The following is a 24,035-nucleotide window of genomic DNA, read 5'->3' on the forward strand; positions in this document are numbered from 1 at the left end:
AAAACATACCAGGTCTATGTCTATATTAAGACCGTCCGGTCTCAAGGTGCCCATCCTGTGTATCCATCGGGTCTCCTCCTGTGAGACTCTCTTTACTTTATTACATCCCCTCCAGTTGGGAATAATTTTTTGGAGCCCACAAAAAGATAAATCATTGGGATTACAATCATGGTGGCTCCCAAAATGGGCTGAGACACCATGATTGGGGTATCCCTTTTTGATATTACGCACGTGCTCCCCCATCCTCTCCTTGAGAGTACGGGTAGTCCTACCTACATACTGCCATCCACATTTACACCAGGCAAGGTATATGACAAACCTATCATTGCAGGTGATAAACTCCTGAATTTTGAACCTCCTTCCATTACTGAATGATACCACACTGTTTGTTTTGACACCATTGGCCTCCCTACAAGCTACACATCCTCTACATGGGAAAAAACCTGCTGTCTGCCACCCCTGCATTCGCGGGACCTTTTTAGGTTCCACACAACTGGGTGCCAGAATCTGTTTCAGGTTCTGGGCTTTCCTATAAATGAACTTTGGTTGGGTTGGAATTAGGCTCCTAAGTGTCAAATCCGTTTCCAGGATCCCCCAATGTTGTTTAATTATATTTTGGAGTTGTTTATATTGAGTGTTATATCCCGTGATAAAGGCCAGTTCAAACTCACCCGTGCCATTTTTCACTGGCTTCTCCTCCAGGAGCGTCTGTCTAACATCAAACATGAGTTGGGGTTGGAGGCAGTTGATTTCTTTTTTAGGATGGAAGGAAAAATAAAAGATGATCAGAGAGAGTATTTATTGAGGTTATTTAAATTTGCTTTGGAAAGGAATTACTTCTGGCATGGGGGAAACTTTTATAGCCAGACGAAAGGATGCGCCATGGGGGCGAGCTATGCTCCGAGCCTCGCAAATTTGTTTATGGGAAAGTGGGAACAAACAGTGTTAGGGGAGGGGGGCCCGGTGAGGCTATGGCGAAGATTCATTGATGACCTGTTTTTTGTATGGGGGGGTGGACAGGAACATTTGGAACAATATGTGACTAAACTGAACCAAAATGATTTGGGAATTTCCCTCACCATGCAATATGGTATTGATAAAATCCAGTTTTTAGATCTAGAAATCATGAGAGAGGATAATGTGATGGGGACCAGAACTTATTTCAAAGATACAGACAGGAATGGGTATATATCAACTGATAGCTGCCACCATCCGGCGTGGATTAGAGGGATACCAAGGGGGCAGTTTCTCAGGATGAAGCGGAATTGCTCAAGCATAGGGGAATATTACAGGCAAGCGGAAACCCTCAAAAATAGATTTGTGGAGAAAGGCTATGGGGAAAAACAGTTGGATGAGGAGATTGCGAGAGTAGGGACTCTGAATAGACAGACGCTCCTGGAGGAGAAGCCAGTGAAAAATGGCACGGGTGAGTTTGAACTGGCCTTTATCACGGGATATAACACTCAATATAAACAACTCCAAAATATAATTAAACAACATTGGGGGATCCTGGAAACGGATTTGACACTTAGGAGCCTAATTCCAACCCAACCAAAGTTCATTTATAGGAAAGCCCAGAACCTGAAACAGATTCTGGCACCCAGTTGTGTGGAACCTAAAAAGGTCCCGCGAATGCAGGGGTGGCAGACAGCAGGTTTTTTCCCATGTAGAGGATGTGTAGCTTGTAGGGAGGCCAATGGTGTCAAAACAAACAGTGTGGTATCATTCAGTAATGGAAGGAGGTTCAAAATTCAGGAGTTTATCACCTGCAATGATAGGTTTGTCATATACCTTGCCTGGTGTAAATGTGGATGGCAGTATGTAGGTAGGACTACCCGTACTCTCAAGGAGAGGATGGGGGAGCACGTGCGTAATATCAAAAAGGGATACCCCAATCATGGTGTCTCAGCCCATTTTGGGAGCCACCATGATTGTAATCCCAATGATTTATCTTTTTGTGGGCTCCAAAAAATTATTCCCAACTGGAGGGGATGTAATAAAGTAAAGAGAGTCTCACAGGAGGAGACCCGATGGATACACAGGATGGGCACCTTGAGACCGGACGGTCTTAATATAGACATAGACCTGGTATGTTTTCTAGGGGAGTAGGGGTGTGATGTGTGTGCATGCATCCCGACAGAAACCTGGACTAGCACCAGGCTGGTATGGCCAACATGGACTCCCATGTATTTGGGTAAGGAATGTGGGATTTACATATATACAAAAGCCATGGAGGGAATTTCTGATGGTGGGGGGTGTATAGGGCATGGAAACTATAACCTATCTGTAAATGTGTGTCCATTTACTCCTGCTCCACAAAATTAAATCTGGAAGTGGGTAAAACTAATGGGTCGAATTGATCTGAGGGACCTAGTTTAGGGAGGTGAGGATTGAAAATTAAGTTAGGGAGATTTATGGGGAGGTGGAGCGGGGATGAATGGACGCACATGGGTATTGTTAATATGCATACAATTGGTAACCTTGCAGAGGAAGGAAATGGGTTATGTGTAAAAATAGGTCAATAGATGAGTAATAATTTTTTTCTCAATGTTGAATGTTTGTGGGATGCAATGTTAAATGTAACCCCTAGATGGCGGCAGACTTGCAGGCTGGATAATGCGGCTATGTATGGAGTTTTTTTGGGAGCTTATGCCACTTGAAACCTCTAGATGGCAGTAGAAAGGGAAGCAATGGAGTTTGGATAGTTTGCATGTGAGGAAGCAGGAAGGGAAATAATGCAGTATGGATAGTTTGCATGTGAGGAGGGGGGTGTGTATAGTGGGGCCGGTTTTGGCCTATATAATCCCACGATAGGCATCAGGCTCCATGCCCCTGATGAGTCACTGAGTGACGAAATCGATCGGGCGGAGCCTGATGTGGAAGTGGGAACTAGCCTGAGTGTGAGCAGAGGCGAGGAGGCACATGTGGTATCCATCCCAGCGTTTTTCCGTGCGCGCGGCGGAAACGGAGGGGGAACACTGATAGAAGCCTGCCAGCCTGGCCACCATACGGGGGAGAGCCCGTGTTATAAATTACTCAAACGCTGATTTTAACTGAAGACCATGTGAGTGCAATTGCTTTTTATAAATAAATAGTTTTTAACAGTATTATGCTATGGGAGCTTTTTCTTACTGAGGTACTCATCATATGAAGATCATCATCTATCATCTATTGGTGGACACTGTGTTGCTGGAGTGGTGGGGGACGACCCGGGAACGGTCCCAAGGCTCATATAGACCATTGGTTGGTCTAGGACAGGGGTGAGTGGCACACAAAGGGTGCTGGTGGAGGTGACCTGTTTTGATACTGCTGGAAGCCAATGACTGCCGCTCCTGAGGGAATTTATGCGAAGACTGTTTTTCACTCGATTTATATGTTGATTCTAGCCTGTTTTAATGTTTAATTTAAGCTGAGTAGATTTTAGGTCCTGGAAACTTGGACTTTCAATCGCATAGGAGCACACCCATATGGTCCTGAGGGATTTATATGTGAAGACTGTCGTTCACTAGACCTATATGTTGATTCTAGCCTGGTTTAATGTCTAATATAAGCTTAGTAGATTTTAGGTCCTGAAAACTTGGACTTTCAACTGCATAGGATCATATTCATATGGTCCAGTTTTTTAGCATATCAAGGAATATATTGGACATTAATGATATCTACTGAGACCTAAGAGGACTTAATTGGTCTTTTTGCATTTGAGAGGATTGTAATTTTTTATGGTTGTAATGTTCTTAATCCTGGTTTGCATGTAAGGGTATTCTGTCGAGTCCCTAATTTATCAGGGTGGGTTGATCGCATACCGTGAGCGCTACCTCTTGTGACACACACTCCAATGATCTCTGCCTACAAATCTGTGCACAAGACCTGCCCAACCTACATTTCTGAGCTCGTCCACAGATATATACCTGCCCTCCCCCTCCTATTCTCCAATGATCTCTGCCTACAAATCTGTGCACAAGACCTGCCCAACCTACATCTCTGAGCTCGTCCACAGATATATACCTGCCCACCCCCTCCGGTCCTCCAATGATCTCCGCCTACAAATCTGTGCACAAGACCTACCCAACCTACATCTCTGAGCTCGTCCACAGATATATACCTGCCCTCCCCCTCCGATTCTCCAATGATCTCTGCCTACAAATCTGTGCACAAGACCTGCCCAACCTACATTTCTGAGCTCGTCCACAGATATATACCTGCCCTCCCCCTCCAATTCTCCAATGATCTCTGCCTACAAATCTGTGCACAAGACCTGCCCAACCTACATTTCAGAGCTCGTCCACAGATATATACCTGCCCGCCCCCTCTGGTCCTCCAATGATCACCGCCTACAAATCTGTGCACAAGACCTGCCCAACCTACATCTCTGAGCTCGTCCACAGATATATACCTGCCCACCCCCTCCGGTCCTCCAATGATCTCCGCCTACAAATCTGTGCACAAGACCTGCCCAACCTACATCTCTGAGCTCGTCCACAGATATATACCTGCCCTCCCCCTCCGATTCTCCAATGATCTCCGCTTGAACTCCCCACGCATTTCTCACTCCCACGCATGCCTACAAGACTTTTCAAGAGCCGTCTCCACCCTATGAAACTCCCTCCCACTCCCCTCAGACTTGCCCCTTCCTTCAACACCTTCAAGCAAGCCCTCAAAACAAACCTTTGTAAAATGGTCTCCCCGTATCTACCACAATTCAACTCTCTCAGCAGAGCACCTTTTTCCAAATCCCTAACCTATGTGACAGGGGTCCACCCCACCCCACATAGTGTGTCCTTCTTGATCTTGCAACCCGAGTAATTATACCCTTCCTATAGGCTAACTCGGGCTTGATTTGCCGGGTCTCTGTAAAATCACATGATCATGCATCCTATACCTTGATTGTATGTATAACCTTGTGTTATGTTGTATAACCGTGTGCTACCTCTCTGTCTGACACCCCATGTTTACATTGTGTGTATCCCTATTTATTGTCCAGCACTGTATAATATGATGGCGCTTTATAAATACAATAAATAATAACACTGTTATAGGATTAGCTTTCGGAAATTTCATTTCCTTCATCAGGACCTCAGAATCAGTTCTGGATTGTAACCCATAATCTGAGGCCGATCCATCATGCAATACGAGAAAAAAGTACAAGAGGTCATAAATGAGATCTCAGGTATGTCCTCAGGATTGAGGTAGAGGGAAGGGGAGTAACTATAAATCCTAGGGCCCCCTGAAAAACTTTGATGAGACCCCCTAATGCTCACACCCCTTCTCTTGCCTCCCCTCACTGCCTGGGGGTCCATCTCACAAGGGTCATACAACACGTGTGGCCAATCAGGATCTTCACCCCCATAATAGGTGTAGCCACAAATCACCTGATCTGGAGTATCACACCTCTGGGCACCCTGCAGCCCCCCCCTCCCCCCAGTTATGCCCTTGGAGAGTGCAGGTGGTCAAAGAGGTGACAGAGATCATAAAAATGTCTGATGGGAACATCAAACACCCAGGTCAGTACTGAATTGATGTTTCTTTATGTTGAATAGGGTTAGCCAGGGCCAAGGCAGAGGCGAGAGAGGCTCCAGCCTCAGGGCGCAGTGTAGGAGGGGACACAGGGCGGGGCAGAGGCGAGAGAGGCTCCAGCCTCAGGGCGCAGTGTAGGAGATGGTGCAGGGTGGTGCAGGGCTGGGCCGAGGCAGAAGTAAGACAGGCTCCAGCCTCAGGGCGCAGTGTAGGAGATGGTGCAGGGTGGTGCAGGGCTGGGCCGAGGCAGAAGTAAGACAGGCTCCAGCCTCAGGGCGCAGTGTAGGAGGGGACACAGGGCGGGGCAGAGGCGAGAGAGGCTCCAGCCTCAGGGCGCAGTGTAGGAGATGGTGCAGGGTGGTGCAGGGCTGGGCCGAGGCAGAAGTAAGACAGGCTCCAGCCTCAGGGCGCAGTGTAGGAGATGGTGCAGGGTGGTGCAGGGCTGGGCCGAGGCAGAAGTAAGACAGGCTCCAGCCTCAGGGCGCAGTGTAGGAGGGGACACAGGGCGGGGCAGAGGCGAGAGAGGCTCCAGCCTCAGGGCGCAGTGTAGGAGATGGTGCAGGGTGGTGCAGGGCTGGGCCAAGGCAGAAGTAAGACAGGCTCCAGCCTCAGGGCGCAGTGTAGGAGGGGAAACAGGGCGGGGCAGAGGCGAGAGAGGCTCCAGTCTCAGGGCACAGTGTAGGAGGAGACACAGGGCGGGGCAGAGGCGAGAGAGGCTCCAGCTTTAGGGCGCAGTGTAGGAGGGGACACAGGGCGGGGCAGAGGCGAGAGAGGCTCCAGCCTCAGGGCGCAGTGTAGGAGGGGGCGGGGCAGAGGCGAGAGAGGCTCCAGCCTCAGGGCACAGTGTAGGAGGGGGAGCATAACTCACACAGCTATCATTTCCCTATTGTGTTTGAAGCAGAGAGAAATAAGGAAAGGGGATACATGGCAGTGAGTGCAAGCCAGATAACTAGAGATTAAGGTGTTGGGGGCCCTGGGGCGCCTCTTAGTCTAATAGTAATCAGTGTGTGACGGCTGGGGGGGGGGGGGGGAGGGATGGAGGGGCGCATTTTAGTGTCTCAGCCTTGGGTGCTGGAGGACCTTGTTCCGGATCTGGGGATGGCGTTCTGAATTCCAAGGTAAGATTGCGGTAGTTGCCTAGGTAACGCAGACTCCACTACTTGCGCAGTAAGCATTATTCTAGCACCATATGCTACCTTGTCAGCACAAGTAACGATGAAATTGCCGTGTCTGCCGACCTGTAATCAATGTTTATATGCTCACATTCTCACATTAAATCCTCAGTTGTGGGTAGTTTTTTATATGCAATTAAAAGAAAACCTCACGTTTGTTTTAAATTGTTTAAATATTCTGTGTGTGAACTTTAAGAGGAACAGCAGTAACCAAAGGATTTATACTTACCTGGGACTTCCTCCAGCCCCTTGCAGTCCATTAACTCCCTTACCGTCCTCTTAGTTCTCTCCGATACGCTGCTGTCAACCCTGGTAATGTATTACTACTGCGCATGCGTGGTTCCAATGGCACACCCCCCCCCCAATCATGCTCCCATGGCTGGGAGAGTTCTGCGCATGTGCAGTCTGTTAAGACTATAACAACGCCTTCGCAGAACGCTCCTGGCTATGAGACTGTGATTGGGGGTGTGTGTGGCCAGGCAGCGCATGCGCAGAGGCCAGCAACCCGGTTGAATCACAGCCCGGCTGGATAACGAAAGTAAGTAAAGTAAAATAGAACTTGTCCACCCGCCTCGGGTACACTTTAACTCTGGAATACTTTGGTATACAGGAGATTTCATGGTCGACTCCTGAACGGCAAGGTGCTCAGGTCCTGCAGCTGCAAACCAAGGTCAAATCATCACCCTCCCACCACCGTGCTTCACAGTTGATATGAGAGGTTTCTGCTGATGGGGCTCGGTACCTGTCACCACAGATTTCTTAAAACTGTCGAAGCCATGAAATTCACACTCATCTCCAACCTTAAAGGTTCCTCGTTTCACAATTCCTGTCACGACGGTGCCTCTGCCTGAAAGACAGAGATCAGGGGGCGAAAATCAGTAGAAGGAATTGAGTAATATAGCTGTATGACAATACATGCGGTTATACAGTAGGTTTCTATTTCTTGCAGGTACTGCTGGCTTGTTGAAGCAAGGCAATGCTCAGAAAGGTAGACTGTATAACTGGAAATTCCTGTGTTCCTCTGGCCGGAAAAAAAGATGTAATGGACTGCTCCATCAATGCTGCTTTTTAAAGGATACCTAAGGTTACATGTGACATGATGAGTCAGACATGTGTATGTACAGTGCTAAGCACACAAATAACTAGGATGTGTTGTTTTTCTTTTTTTCTGCCTGAAAGAGTTAAACATTCAGGTATGTAAGTGGCAAATTCTCTCCAGCCTGACTATAGTGTAACCCTCACTGATAAAGAATTACAGTCATAAAACTCTTGCCTGGAAGAGAACAGCTTCTGAGAGCAGGGGATAGATAAAAAAAAAGGTCAGTAGTTCATATATTTTAGCTCTGGGACACCGAAAGACTGTGAAATGCTGTATCAGTCGTATGAGACAATGCAAGGTTGAACCTACTTGTTTAGCCGTTAAAATGAAAATAAAACTGTGGGATTCTAAAATACAAGTCATTTTCAGGAGTAGGAGGATAGGTACAATTGTTTATCCCATCCGTTTTTTTTCAGCCCGTCTTTCCTTAACAGTAATTATATAACTTTATCTTCAGTCAAAATCAGTTTTATAGTAGCTTGATTCATTAGAGTAACTTACACCCAGAATTACTTTTAACTATATGAACTTTTTAAAATGATCCCTTCTGGTGGGCTAGGCCAGGTAAGCAGATTGGCAAGGGAGGGTGGGGGAGGTGTTCTGGCAGTTTTTCTTGAATGTTAAAGCAACCCCGGCAACAGCCTATACAATGAGGAAAACTTGCTGCAACTCAAATGAAAATCACATGATCAGCTGAGCATCATGGAGGAGGGGCACCTGTACATGGAGGAGGGGCTTCTCTACATGGAGGGGAAGCTGCTCTACATGGAGGAGACTGGAGAGGCAGCTCTACATGGAGGAGGGCCTGCTGTAAATGGAGGAGGGGCTGCTGTACATGTAAGAGTGGCTGTTGTACATGGAGGAGGGACTGTTGTACATGGAGGAGCGGCCTCTCTACACGGAGGAGGGGCTGCTGGCTGTATGTGGAGGAGGGGCTACATGGAGGAGGGGCTGCTGTACATGAACCAGTATATATCTAGTTGTGGGAAGTAGACTATCCTCTTTAGTATGATGCCACATACCTGGGATATTGTAGACAGACTCCACCGGCATGAGGAAGGGTTTATCCAGGTCTCGCGCAGGGAGGGTAATGTGCTTGTCCACAGCTTCCAGGAGGTGCATGACAGAGTTCACTCCCAGCTCTGGATCTCTATCCTGTCATGTGAACAAGGAGGACTTGTTTATAAATATATCATCATTACCCCTTACCTCCAGCATGTGGCGCTCGGAGTAGCTGTGTCTGAGATAAGGCAGGCATGATGCCAACATACCATCTGCTTTATTATACAGTACAAGCTGCTCCTTGGCTAGCCTGGACTCCATATGCTGCTGCTATACTGGCAGTATGCGCCTCAGTGTATGTGCCCCGCCCTGGGCTTCTCTCCGGGCCATTAGGCTGGCTCACTCTTCCACTGTAGAGCGGCCAATGTACTCCCCGACCCACAATGCACTCAGTCGCTGGCAGGTAAATTCATTCTTGATCTGATATCTTTTGATCTCAAATCGAGATTGAGTGAGACAAGGTGGTACATCAGTCACTACTACCATACCCATTAGGTCCCTTTCACACTTGACAGAATTTGCATGCAAATTGCCTTTTTCCAAGTTCGCCACACATCTAATTCAATTCAATGGCATCACGCTTGTGCATTTTAACGCAAATTTTCACATCCGATTTTGCTGCAGAAAAACAACGGCCTACATGTATGGGTTTTTTTTTTCAAGATCGGACATGCGAATTGCATACGATGCAAGTCAATGGAGATGCAACATTTCTCATACAAATGTAAAGTTAATGGCATACAAATGCATGTAAATTAACGTCATGATTATGCACTGAAAAATTGTAATGTGAAAACTCGCATCAAAAACAGCAACCAAAAAAAAAGCAAAAGTCAGAATTGCAAATACAAAGAAATTAGAAAAATGGAATGAAAATCACACAATCATACGTGTGAAGGCGTCATTGCGGGCCACAGATTGCCCGCTGGATCAGGTCCTTATCAACTCACATGTGATTAGAACTGAATGTAACTTAAAGGAAATTTTAAAGGACCTCTATTGCGAACAAAAGTAGGCAGTTAAAATCTGACAGAACAGACAGGTTTTGGGCCGGTCCATCTCCTCATGGGGGATTCTCAGGTTTTTTCTTTGTTTTTAAGAGCATTTTCTGAACAACAGTTTAAGTGCCAAAATAGTAAGATACCAGCCAGCCTCCCTACTCACTTGCACACTATTTTGTCAGTTAGACTTTGCAACCGCTGTTCAGGAAATGCTGTTGAAAACAAAGAAAACCCTGAGAATCCCCATGAGGAGATGAACTGGACCAAAACCTGTCAGCTCTGTCAGATTTTAACTGCCAACTTATTTCACGATAGTTGTCCTTTAAAGAGAAACCGTGACCAAGAATTGAACTTTATCCCAATCAGTAGCTGATACCCCCTTTCCCATGAGAAATCTATTCCTTTTCACAAACAGACCATCAGGGGGCGCTGTATGGCTGATATTGTGGTGAAACCCCTCCCACAAGAAGCTCTGAGGACCGTGGTACTCCTGGCAGTTTCCTGTCTGTGAACCTTGTTGCATTGTGGGAAATAGCTGTTTACAGCTGTCTCCAACTGCCAAAAAAGCAAGCAGCATCTCCTTCCACTGACATCACCTGCCAGCAGTAAAAATGTCACCATGTGATAAATGTCAGAATGTAAATTAGGGAGAGGAAAGATTTTACAATGGGCAAACACTGACTAAATCATTTATACATAATTATTGTAAAAATTAAGCACTTTTTTTATTACATTATTTTCACTGGAGTTCCTCTTTAAGTGTAATTGAAAGTAGGCAGTTACTTACCTGGGGCTTCTTCTACTACTGGTTCCTCGCCGTTGTTCCGTGCTACCATTCCTTCGCTGCCCCCCTCTGAATGCTGCATGCGAGGATTGGTGCTCCGGGCCTCCTCCATCAGGCTCCCACGGTCCGGAGAGTTCTGCACTTGCACAGTATGTAAAAATTGCTACTGCACATGTGAAAAATTCTCCCGGCTACAGGAGTGCAACTACTGACGCGCATGCGCAGTGACCAGCGACTTGCTGAATCTTCCAGCCTAAGAGGGGGACACCGGGTGTAGGGAGCAGTTTGGAATGACGGCAAAGGACCAGAAGGACTTCAGGGAGCTGGAGGAAGCCCCAGGTAAGTAACTGCTTAAAATCTTTCCTCTCCCTGATTTACATTCTGCAATGTATCACAGGTGGTGAAATCTTTACTGCTGGCAGGCACATCCCTGTGGAATGTTTATTTCTTGTGTGTTCTGAAGTGAGCAGAAACAACACCTGGGGCTTGATTCACTAAAGCGTGCCAGCACGCCAGTGAAAAGCCGCTTTGCACATGCTAACACGCTTTGCACGTGGTAACATGCGCGTCAGAGTTTGCACGCGTAACGTTTCGCGCAAAGTTTTGTGCGCAAACGCTTCGCGTGCAAAGTACCGTAAACTGCACTGACTTCATGTGATAATGATAGTTAGCATGCGAAGTCAGTGCAGATCACGCTAGCGCAATGTAAAACATTATTACTGTATATACTTCTTATGCGGCGCGTGTAAGACTTTGTGCTTTACAGTACCGCACATGTTAATGTAACCACCATTCCTAATTACATTAACATGCTCTATTTTACTGTGCGAACGGAGCTCCATTGATTTCAAGGCTTTGCACGTGCAAACTAGGGTGCTAAGTAGTTTGCACGTGCAAAGTTGTTGCTGTTCGCGTGCTAAGTTTTAGTGCGTGTACCGTGTGTAACGCCGTTCGCGTGATAAGCTTTTAGGCGTGATAACGAAGTTATCACACTTTTGTGAATCAAGCCCTTGGTCTCCCAGAGTTCTCCTGGACACAAGGCTGCATCACTAAATAGCTTAGGCTAAACATCGCTGGGAGGGCGGAGTTACATACCAATGTACAGCAATCTATAGAGCAGAAATACCCAGAACTCCGGGGAGGTGAGAAGAGACCTGTGACGTGGTGACCAGGATGGACACCCATCATAAGAAGCCATTGTTAGCGTTAATCTAAGCGACTATGAACGATTGAGCTTTTGGATGGAGAGATAGAAGATCGGCCTGGTGTGATACTCACCTCCAGAGCGCAGAGGGCGGAGCCTCTGATAATTGGCGTCCTGTCCCCATCATATGAGTAACTTGTCAGCAGCTGTCGGATCTCCAGCTCAAACATTTCCAGAATCTCGTTGTCCCCCATTTCATCTACCTTGTTGAGGTACACCACAATATTCGCCACTCCATTCTGTGGAAGGGAAAGCAGATACAGTAGATAGATATAAAAAATAGGTGATCGACTAAATCATATAGTTTTATTGGTGGGTGGAGGTGCCGATATAATAAAATAATTAAGAACTGCATAAAAAGGAGAGGTATGGTTGAGTTGTTCATATCTCAGTTGAAGGTCTCAAAAAAGCTTACGTGACAATTCTTTCAAAAATGTATTACACAGTAGGGCCAGACAATGCATTTCAAGGGTATTTCCCGCATCCTCGGGACAGTAACGCCACAAAAATAGCCAGAGAGATGTGACGTGTACCAACCATACCTCGCCTTTTATTTACATTTTTTTGGTGCATCTCCACCCACCAAAATTATAGTCTACACCTCGGTTGGGAGGTTGTATTTTTTAGAGTAGCTCTTTAGTCGGGATCCACCTGTCTACCGGAAGTATTACCTTCTGTGGAACCTCGCAATCCCGTACGGGGGCGGGAAATCTTCCATAAACCTTATTGGTGGTTGCATAATTACTGCAACTTGAAATTTGTAGATTACTCTCTTACTTCATATATATTTTGGAGTTATTGCACTATTGGCTCCTGGTTTGTGTCGCCCTTGTGTTTTCTCAGTCTCTGTATGAAATGTTTCCCATCACTGCTTGAGAAATGAGGACTTGGGATATTTCTGTACTCTACTAAAGGCATTTTTTTTATGGCACTGAAATACAGTTTATTGAATAATTGACCCCCCCCCCCAAATAGATGCTTAAACTTACAGTATAAACCTGCAGCTGCTGCCTGCTACGTATACTGCATCCTTGTACCCCCAACAACACAAACATTTCACCAAAGCAATGAAATTCAATAAAGCCAACAACATAACTGACTTACCCCTCTTTCCCCCGAAATTAAGACATCCTCTGAAAGTAAGTCCTAGGAGGAATTTTGAGCATGCTTGAAATATAAGCCCTACCCCCGAAAGTAAGCCCTAGCTTATGGGAGAAAGTATGGCAACTTGTAACTCTACTGGAGTCAATGGTCTCACAGGCAGGACCATGGCTCCGTCATTGGGCCAATCACGGCACTCGCTGCTACTCAGCAAGTGCAGTGATTGGCCCAATAATGAAGCCAAGGTCCCACCTGCGAGACCATCGCCTCCAGTAGAAACATTGGAGGACATGGGGGACACCAGGAGGACATGGGGGACACCAGGAGGACATGGGGGACACCAGGAGGACATGGGGGACAGTGAAAGACACAGTGGAAGACACAGGGGGAAATGGGACACAGGAGGACACTAGTATAGAGGGGGACACCAGGAGGACACTAAAGGTACAAGGGGGGGGGGGGGCACAAGGGCACAGAAAAGGTGGATCCAGTAGAGGAAGAGATGGCACAGTGGGGAAGGCAGGAGGACACAGCACAGGAACTTGTGTGTTCATAAAAATATAAGAAGCCCCCTGAAAACGAGCCCTAGCACATCAATTGATATAAACATTAATGACACTGTCTTTTTTTTTCAGGGAAACACTGTATCTGTGCAACAGGTCTGATCAGGGCTCTGAATAAAGTAAAGGGACCTTGACTTCCCCTCCCGCTACCAGCTACCAGCTGTGGGGGTTGACTGCAGTGCCACCTGCTGGTGAACTCTGGGAAATGATTCACAGCAAACACATCAAATTCAGCTCCTCTCACCTGTCTGGCCAGCAGCACGTGCTCCCGCGTCTGCATCTGAGGCCCGTCTGTGGCCGACACCACCAGGATACACCCGTCCACCAGAGCCGTGCCCGTCAGCATATTCTGCACAGAGAAGGTGAATGGTCACTAATAAAATAAATCATAACAAAAAGAATGACCCTAGTCTAGTTTAGGGGACCCAACAGGAAATCTCATAGGGAAATTACATAAATGTGATTGGGTGAATTGGGTGCGCCCTCTCCAACTTCTAGGTTTCAGATAGGTTGTAGTAAACTACGGCCACACTATTTGGCCAATCACAAACCTTTGTGCTGGAGAGGGTGCTGTGATTGGAGAACCATTCCCTATGAGGTTTCCTGCTGTGCAAAAAAGCAATGCATGTGCCCACCTTCACGTAATTGGCATGGCCGGGGCAGTCGGCGTGTGCGTAGTGACGATTGGCGGTTCTGTATTCCACCAGACAGCCTTTGATGGTGGCACCGCAAGCCTTCTCTTCCGGCGTTTTGATGAACTCTTCGTACTTCTTGAACTGAGCTCCTCCCACCGTCGCCAGGACTGAACGGACACAAATATTTCACCAAAGCAATGAGATTCAATAAAGCTTAAAGGACCTCTGTCACCAACATCTTAAAATGTTAAATACATGTAAACCTATACAAATAAGAAGTACCTTTCTTCCAGAGTACAATGAGACATAAATAACTTTTCTCCTATGTTGCAATCACTTACAGTAAGTAGTAGAAATCTGACATTACCAACAAATTTTGGATTAGCCAATCTTCTCATAGGGGGGTTCTCGGGGTTTTCTTTATTATTAAAAGCACTTAGTGAATGGCAGTTGCTCCGTCCAACTGCCAAAAAAGTGTGCAGCGAGCAGGGAGGCCGGCCAGCATCTTTGTATAAATCTTTTTCAGGGAATGTCTTTATAAAGAATAAAGGCCATGCTGAGAATCACCTATGGGGAGATGGACTAGCCCAAAACCTGTCAGTAATGTCAGATTTTTAATAATTACTGTATGTGACAGCAAAGGAGAAACTTAATTTATGGCTCATTTTACTCTGGAAGAAATGTACTTCTTATTTGTATGTGTTTCAAATTTTAAGATTTTCATGACAGTTCCTCTTTAAATCTGCACATTGTGAGAACCCAACACTTGGTGTTATTAAAGAGAATATTTTCTGTAAGACAGTATTAGGGGAAACAATAAATCGAGACATTGCAAAGTGAAAAGTAAAAAAATAGAAGATTGACCAAGAAATGATTGATAATCACCATATAATTTGTTCATATGGTTTGATCCACTGTGAGTCTCTCTTAACAGCTGGCAGGAATACAAATAAAAAAAAGGGACAGCACCAACTGCCCATATCTATAACCCCCCCGCCCTAACAATGTGATAGGCTAACTGGTAAAAAGACAATGATATAAAAAATTATTTAGAGGGGAGGGGTGGGGTAGAATCATGTCCAATTGTGTTTCTTTCTATTCTCTACTACCGTGATTGCACTGGAATCTGTCAAATGTACGGTGCAATTGCTATGCGATTGTATAGGAGCTCAAGTGCAGCAAAAATGGACGGCCATTGCAATCGGAAAAATTACACAGTCTTTATGAAGGCCCCACATGGGGTGAGGGTAAGGCATGTGGGTGTGGCTTGCCAGGTTTTTGGTGGGATGGGTAATGTGGAGTACAGGAAAAATATTTATTTTAGAGGTGGAGGACCGCCATAAAAACACAAACTCACGTGTGTTCATGCAACCTTAATCTCGTGGGATCGTGAATGAGGCTTTCGGCCTTGTTCACATTGCGTTCCGTTCGCGTTTCTGTCCGCGTTTTGTGTTTTTTGATGCGATTTTAATTTCCGATTCACGGCGATTACCTTTTCTAAGCGGTTTTGCCAAGCGATTACGTCAGTCAGGAAGTGAACTCTTTGATCCGGAAAAGAATAAATACAATGTATTTATTCTTAAAAACGCGAGCGCAATCGTTGCACAAAATAATTTTGTGAGCATTAGCGTTTTTCCTATACCTTTCATTGAGGCAAAATTGCCTCAAAAATGGATGCCCCATGCAGCGCTTTTCTGAGTGGATTGGAAATGAACCGCTCAGATGTGAACTGTCTCATAGAGAATAATGGTGTAAGCACTTAAAGGGAGGGGGTTTGTAAAATAGCCAGAGCTTAAAAAATGCCTGTAGTGTGATCGAGCCCTCAGAGCAGCAAACCTGCCCTGGTAGCTGTGAACACTCACCTTTGGTAATGGCGGCAGTCAGAGAAGTCTTACCATGGCCTAAGTGCCCAATGGTGGCAATGTTGACATGTGGCTTTTCCCGCTTGTAGCTCTGTTTGGCCTATGAGGAATTGATAGAGGAATCAGCTTGCTTACAGACATTAGACAGAAGTTTTAGAGAGCACACCGTATGTCGCTATTAGATACAAATAAGACTCTATGGCTTTCCCTCGGCCTGCTCTCCTAAACTAAAAATGCCTTGAGAATGGCTATACTAACCCTCACTTACCCTGGGATTCCCAAACACCTGGTTGGAAAGAGCAGCTCACAAGATGGGGGGGGGGGGGGGGGGGGGGGGGGGGTCTTCAAAGATATTCCTAATGAGCTAACATGCCATACAACCAGAATTTAGAGTCAGCAACAACCTATTTATCCAAACTATGTAACATGCAAATATTCCAAACGCCATACAAAACTGGAATACTTTTGCCCATCTTTGGTGGTCAGAGGAGACAATGTGTATAAACTCTTGGAAACAGTCTATGCACTGAGGATATCGCTTTAATTTTCCTTCCACACCACAAAAACATGCTAGTGTTGATGGTTAACCTACTTCCTGTCTAGACAGGAAGTGACAGCATTTCTCACAGATGGCTACGAATGACCTAAAGAAAATCCAAGAGTGGTTTTAACCTCTTACCACACCATGCACAAAATATGTTTTGTCCAAGAACTGGGCTTTTAAGTGTACTTGAAATTGGGAACTTTTTTTGGGAGAGAAATTGGATTTTCTAGTCTCACAAAGATGTTTCCACACATACCTCTTGTGTGCACGGTTTCTATCATGAGATATTGATCTCTCTTTTATTGCCAAACATCTCTGTGAATCCTGGTGAGGAAAATCACATCTCACCCCGAGTGCCAGGCTTTAAACTGCAACTCCGGAGTAAATAGGCCTGTCAGGGAAGCTGCAGAGGCAGAAATAACTCTTTAGCGTCTGAAGTCCTTGCCAGACCTCATTTGGAGATATTAACTCCACAGAAAACTCCTAGTATTTCCAAAGAGTTCAATGACCCCCATGAAATAAGGTAGAGTCTGCAACTATGGTCACCAAAGTGGAAGGATAATGTGTACTAGCAAAACTACAATAGTTAAAGGGAATCTGAAGTGAAGCTAAAAAAACAAAAACAGATACCGTGTATACTCGAATACAAGTCGACCTCGTGTATAAGTCGACTATGTGCATAACTTGTCCCTATCACAGCAGAGGCAGTGCATTCCTCCCTGGGTCGACAAACCTTAACAAAGAAAAGAAGATTCGATATATTACAGAGACAGTGCAACTAGAAAAGGCTGCAGCAATCCAGACCACATTAGAACAGGTATAGGAGCTTATAGGAAAGAAGAAATTATGCTGAACATTTTGTTAGAGTCTCTTTAAGCTGGAATTTTATATTGACTCAAGTACAAGTCTACCCAGCAAAGTTAATGGCTGCACTTGGGGATCAGGAGGGGTTAATGTGACTGCACTGCATACAGTAGTGTGGCCATTATCCCCTCCTGTCCCTTAAAGAGACTCTGCAACAATATAAAAAAGTTCCCCTGGGGGGTACTCACCTTGGGAGGGGAAGCCTCAGGGTCCCAATGAAGCTTTCCCCTCCCCTGTAGCTGCAGGCAATCCAGCGCTGGCTCCCCCGAAGTGTCCCGGAATCCTGAAAAGCGCTGATAAGCGCTGATTTATTTACCTTTCCTGGCTCCATCAGGGGCGCTGTTGCGGCAAACCGTACGGAGATAGGCAGAAAAAGCCGATCTCTGTCGGCAGTAGAGTGGGCCGACAGCGATCGGCTATTTCCGCCTATCTCCGAGCGGAGAGCGGATACTGCACCTGCGCTGGAGCCGGGGAGGTAACTATTCACAAGCCCGCTGTTCAGAGGGGCACAGCGAGACCGCCGTGGGACACAGGAGGACGGGGGAAGCCTCGATCGGATCCGGAGGCTTCCCCTACCGAAGCGAGTACCCCCCAGGGGTACTTTTTGTAGTTACAAGTTTTCTTTAAGTGCAGCCCATACCTCCTCCAGACCCCCAAGTGCTGCAATTATTCACTACCTTTTATGCAGCCCAGTATTTCCCCCATGCCCCTTTCCTTGTTAATTGTTGTGGTCAGGACTTTCAGACCTGTGTTTTCTCTTGTTATTTACTTTCCTCAAAGTATAACTTACCACTGGGTAAATTGCTGCAAATGGCAATGTAACTATTAGTGCACACATTACTCAGTGTGCTCAGTGTTGCCTGTGACTCATGTATAAGTCGACCCCTATACTTTTATGAAGTGAATCTGACCTAAATTTCTAGACTTATACTCGAGTATATACGGTACTCACCAAAGGGAAGGCTCTGGGTCCTATAGAGTCTTCCCGTTCCTCTCACCTCTCCCGTTCCTCTCGGTCCATTCGTTTCAGCGCTGGCTCCCCCATTCAAACCCCCCGCCGTGGGACTCTTCGGAAGTCTTCCGGAGCCCAATGCTCCTGAAGATGGCAAGCTTTGTGCTGCGCAAGCATAAGCGCGTGAGACTGCGTGCTTGCACATGAGCAGTACGGAGCAGCCCGTCTTCAGGAGCATTGGGCTCCGGAAGACTTCCGAAGCCTCCCACAGCGGCATAGAGCACCCATCGGTCGGAGACTGCTAATGGGGGACACAGCACAAGAACAAGTAGGAGGAATGGGGAGGCTCTGTAGGAACCAGATCTATGAGTATCTGTTTTTAGGCAGCATATCTCCCCAAACAACATAATTAGGTAGTGTGCACCCCTAAACAATGTAATTAGGCAGCGTAAACCCCCAAAATATAATTACACAGTATTCCTTACCAAGACATAAAAAAGCAGTGAGTATCCCATGTTCTAGCAAAACTGCAACATTCAAGGACAGTTTAGTCCACATATGAATTAAAAATACACATAAACAAGTTAGAAATAAATGAGAGTAAAGCAGGGTACACACACCATGCAAAGTTTACTTCAGATTCTAGTTGAGCGATTGAACTGATTGATATTCAGATCTGACATCAATCGGCTATAGAAGAAGTGGCGTACACACATATGCGATTTTTCCAAATTCTGATTAGATTCTTGATTATTTTTCCAATTGGATATTGATCGAAAATGGATTGAAAGGACACACACATTGAACGGTAGCCAGTATTTTGATTGATACTTTCCAGCTTGTCCGATCTGCTTCCGATCGAGAAAAAGATCAATTCCTAGCTGAAATCGGTCACTGGCAGGCAGTAGACTGCACAATTTTTTGGGCCGATCCGATCTGATCTTTCTCCAGATCGGAAATAGAATTTGAAGTAAAATTGCATGGTGTGTACCGAGTGTTATGCTTACCGCCATTGGAGGGCGTCTTCCACAACAACGTGCTGCTCCTTACAGATGGTCCGCTCGTCCTACTGCTTGTGGCCCAGGAGGTAATGTGAGTTTAAAAGCTTCGACTCAGCCAACCAGGTCTCCTGGGGAAAGGTGTGGATGGCCCCTGGCGGTGGACAGCACCGCCTACAGGAAAACCAAGGACAGGTTCAGCAAGATGTCACAAATAATGTACAATGTCGGAATTTCCCCGACTGTCTGCATGGAAGATTCCTGGAGACTGAGCCGCAGGGTTAACCGATAAACATGACAGTGGTATGCAGAAATGAACATTATAAAGCCAACCATATAGTCACCAAACTGTATTCATAAATTTTACAATAATGTCTAATAATAATCTCAAGATATTGTCCCTCCCGCAACCTCCGTTCCTCCCAAGAAATTCTCCTGGCCTCTAAGCTGATCACCTCCTCTCATGCTCGCATCCAAGACTTTACACGAGCATCACCCCTTATCTGGAACTCTCTTCCACAGCCTGTACGTCATGCTCCAAACCTGGACATCTTCAAACGCACTCTTAAAACACTCCTTTTCAGACAAGCTTATAACATTCTATAGCCCTTATTTACTTCTCTGTCACAATGTAATCAGAGGCAAAGAATCACTGCCTCATCCATCCTCCACCCCCTTACCTAGTGTGTCTCCCACTACCCATTAGATTGTAAGCTCGCAAGGGCAGGGCCATCCTCCTAATGTTTACTGTTTTTGTAACAATATTTGTGCTGCTTGGAACTCTGCTGTACATTTTGTTAGTGTATCTATGTTCCCCTTGTCATCTTATTGTGCTTTGTAAAGCGCTGCGGAATATGTTGGCGCTATATAAATAAATGAAAAAAAAAAAAATAATAATAATAATAATGTGGCTGCATAGTGTACTGGATGAGGGCTCTGCCTATGACGCCGGAGACCAGGGTTCAAATCCTGGCTAGGGTCAGTACCGATTCAGTAAGAAGTCCTTGCCTGTAAAGCGCGTCTTAGCTGCTGCAGCTCTTGAGCGCTTTGAGTCCAGCAGGAGAAATGCGCTATACAAATGTTAGGATTATTATCAGACTATGGGTCTTTGCCTAAAATATAAAGGCCTTTATGGGGTCGCCAAAAAATATAAAATGTACAGGGTAAAATGCACTATAAAGTACTGTACTTTTTCTCCTATGTTACTGTCACTCACAGTGGGTAGTACAAAGCTGAAAGATCTGACAGGTTTTGAACTAGTCTCCTAATGGGGGATTCTCACCTCTATTTCTATTTTACACCAGGATCGAACTTCATTCAAATCAGTAGCTGATACCCCCTTTCTCACAGGAAACATTTACCTTTTTTTCGAATAGATCATTAGATGGGACGTCTGTGTGGCTGATATTGTGGTGAAACCCCTCCCACAGTGTGATGTCATGATCATGGTCCTGACAGTTTGCTGTCTGGGAACCTTGTTGCATTGTGGGAAATAACAGCTTTTTCCAACTGCCACGCAAGCAGTATATAAGCTGTTGTGCATAGAACTCTCAGTACACGAACATTCCACACAGATAACCTGGCAGAACTAAAGATGTCACCTCCAGTTATTCCAACTGCCAAAACAGCAAGCAGCAGCTACTTCCAGTGACATCACCTGCCAGCAGTAAAAATGTCACCATGTGATAAATGTTAGAATGTAAATCAGGGAGAGGAAACATTTTACAATGGGCAAACGCTGACTAAATCATCTATAAACCTACTCTAGATTGCACAGATCTCTGCAGCTACCGCTCTGTTTCATTCCCCTTCATATCCAAAATACTGGAATCCTGTCACCTCCGGGAACACATAGATGACCGACTCTCTATTTGCCCTCTATCTGATTCTAGTCTGCCTGCTCTGCTGTATGGAGAGAGGAGGGGTAACAATCCTGGATGAGGAAGTTGTACTCCTCAGTGGGAGGAGCAATGCCAGACAATGCTTGTTTATTGTTTGGCAATCCAACACAACAGATCACTAGATAATACTGGCACAGCTGTAGCCATGCTAGATTACTTCCTGACACAATTTGCAATAAATATACAGCCAGTGTTAGAGGGAACCTGAAGCCTGTATGCATGTTGGATTATTGTAGCTCTGTACAATTAAAAAGCTGACACATCATTGCATTCCAGCGGTTCTGGAGGTGTGGCTAGCGATCAGGGACGACAATGGGTGATTTGCCTATACAGAAGTAATGCATTGTGGGAGACATCTCGGAGCTCACTCCAACCTGAATAATAATCGCAAATACCTTCTGTTTTAACCACTTGCCGACCGCACACTCATACCGTGCGGCGGCAAAGTGGTAGCTGGAGGACCAGTGACGCACATCTGCGTCGCCAGGTGCCTCCCTAATTAATCAGGAAAGGCCGCTCGCGCGAGCGTCCGTTTCCTGTTAGATCACGGAGCGGGTCTAAATGTAAACGCAGGAGACGTATGTCTCCTTTCTTTACATTGAACGGCGCTGCTGCTACAGCAGCGCCGTAAGGCAGATCGGCGATCCCCGGCCAATCAGCAGCCGGGGATCGCCGCCATGTGACAGAGGACAGCCTGTCACAGGCTGCACAGGACGGATAGCGTCCTGTGCAGCCCCGATCACCAGGGGTGAGAGGAAGGAGAGTGAGGGGGGGAATTTTGCCGCGGAGGGGGGCTTTGAGGTGCCCCCCCACGCAACACCCAGGCAGGCAGGAGCGATCAGACCCCCCCTGCACATCATCCCCATAGGGGGGGGAAAAAGGGGGGCGATCTGATCGCTCTGCCTGCAACCTGATCTGTGCTGGGGGCTGCAGAGCCCACCCAGCACAGATCATAAAATAACACTCTGGTCCTTAAGGGGGGGTAAAGGCTGAGTCCTCAAGTGGTTAAGAAAGCATACTTTTGTTTTCCATAGCATTTTAGTAAGGGTTTTTTTTGGTCTCTGTCAGCCCTACACACTCCTGGGAGTTAGTGTTGTCCGGATCATGAACGATTCGGATCTTTGATCCGAATCTATTTTATGAGTCGATCATCCGAATCATCAAAATGAGTGATTCGGATCGCAAAAGGGGCGGGGCCAGGAGCGGCACGCCCCCTCTCAGCGGGCAGCGGGGTCTTAGAAGCAGAGCAGAGATGGATCTCTCTGTTGGAAGGGAGGCAGCCTTGCAGGGAGACAGGTAGATGAGAGAGAGGGGACATGGGTGCCACTGCCAGATATGTGTAGAGCACACATACTGGCTGCAATGTGCTGCCCATTATAGGCTGGCTGTTCCTTAGTGCTGCACAGTGAACACATTGGAAGCTTTTGGCTCAGCACAGCTCAGTAACTTTGCAGGCACTGTGATTGTAGGGCAATATAATCCTCTTGCACTCGGCACTAAACAGCTGCACTTATCTTCTGGGAATGCTTTCTTTCACTGTGCGACCTTTTCTTTCAAAGTGTACAGATGAACATATATGATATAGGTGAAATATATGTAAAGCATATGACTTCAGCATGTGGGTATTACGTGCAAACATTTCTGCTCTCTGCACGTCCCTCCTCCCTTCTCTGTCCACTCCCTGCCCTCTGTCCATCTTCTCCCCTTCTCTGTGTGTCCACCCCCCTCCCCTTCTCCTGTCCACAGACCTGTCCTGCTGTTCATTTCACCCCGACTGCTTCCGGTAGTAAAATGATCCGAGATTCGGATCAAAGATCCGGATCTCTTCAATGATCCGATTCGAATCATCCGGATCATTGAAAAGATCCGAACTTCCCATCTCTAGAGGTTCACCATGAGCTTGTTGGGCAATCTGTCACTCCAGGTTTGATACATTCCATTGTAGAGGGAAGGGCTTCCCAGTCCACATCCTGTCCCCTGGTTCCTTTGCCATCCCTTTTTTTAAAGGAACCCTATCTATACCCAAGTGTTCTAAAATGACAATGTACAAATAATGGCTAAGTAGCTGTGTAAACATTTTCCTACTTTTCATGTTAAATATCAGAGGCAAAAGCTGTAATTCATGGTGTGTAGGATTTAGCTCTATTGGAAAAAATCATCCGCAGAAGGGGTGTCTGCCTCAAAGCACAGCCGGTGTTGCATATCAGACTACAGAGTATTTTTCTCTGAAAGAAAAAAAAAATATGAAAAGCTGTGGTGTCACAGACAATTACAAATGTTTATAACAAGCTACGTTTCCTCTGCTCTTCTGCTGACAGTTCAGTCAGAGACACAGGACACAGGCAGCTGCTGAGAGCTTCCTCTCACACGCAGGGTTAACAGATGCACAGTGAGGGAATTCCCCCTCCCCTCATGGTTCACTCAGCCATCAGATTTGAGCAAGAATGAAAGGAATTTGATACAGTAAACAGAAGAGATAAGCAAGTGAAATGTATTTATTATATTATATTATTACTACTTACTAGTGATCTTAGCCCGTTTAAAAACGGGCTAGTTCTGTCTCCGCACGCATCCGCCTGGCATGCACGTCCGGCCGCCCGCTCACATGCCCGCCTGACTCCCTGGCCCAGTCCCTGTTCTCCTGTCTGTGTGAGGCTGGAACAGTGCTGCGCACATGCGCAGTAGCAAAAAGCACGGACCCAGCTACACAGAGACAACTGTCCCTGCTGTACGCAGGGACAGTTGCCTATTATCATATAGGATTATCATTATTTACCAG

The 24,035-nt window shown here is 46.2% G+C and overlaps 1 protein-coding gene across 1 annotated transcript in view; it reads right to left on the bottom strand.

Moving 5' to 3' along the window:
• The window catches only part of LOC137524097 (elongation factor Tu, mitochondrial-like), a 53,604-nt gene that overhangs the window by 12,133 nt on the left and 17,436 nt on the right, over positions 1 to 24,035 (bottom strand). Inside the window, exons 2-8 of the mRNA XM_068243598.1 lie at positions 19,365 to 19,529; positions 15,998 to 16,097; positions 14,136 to 14,302; positions 13,745 to 13,849; positions 11,911 to 12,075; positions 8,808 to 8,940; positions 7,429 to 7,533 (exon numbers count right to left, since the gene is read on the bottom strand). Coding sequence (XP_068099699.1) covers positions 7,429 to 7,533; positions 8,808 to 8,940; positions 11,911 to 12,075; positions 13,745 to 13,849; positions 14,136 to 14,302; positions 15,998 to 16,097; positions 19,365 to 19,370 — 781 coding nt within the window. The 5' untranslated portion in view covers positions 19,371 to 19,529. The remainder of the gene's footprint in view (positions 1 to 7,428; positions 7,534 to 8,807; positions 8,941 to 11,910; positions 12,076 to 13,744; positions 13,850 to 14,135; positions 14,303 to 15,997; positions 16,098 to 19,364; positions 19,530 to 24,035) is intronic.

This window comes from Hyperolius riggenbachi, chromosome 7 (assembly GCF_040937935.1).
Source record: "Hyperolius riggenbachi isolate aHypRig1 chromosome 7, aHypRig1.pri, whole genome shotgun sequence".
Lineage (NCBI taxonomy): Eukaryota > Metazoa > Chordata > Amphibia > Anura > Hyperoliidae > Hyperolius > Hyperolius riggenbachi.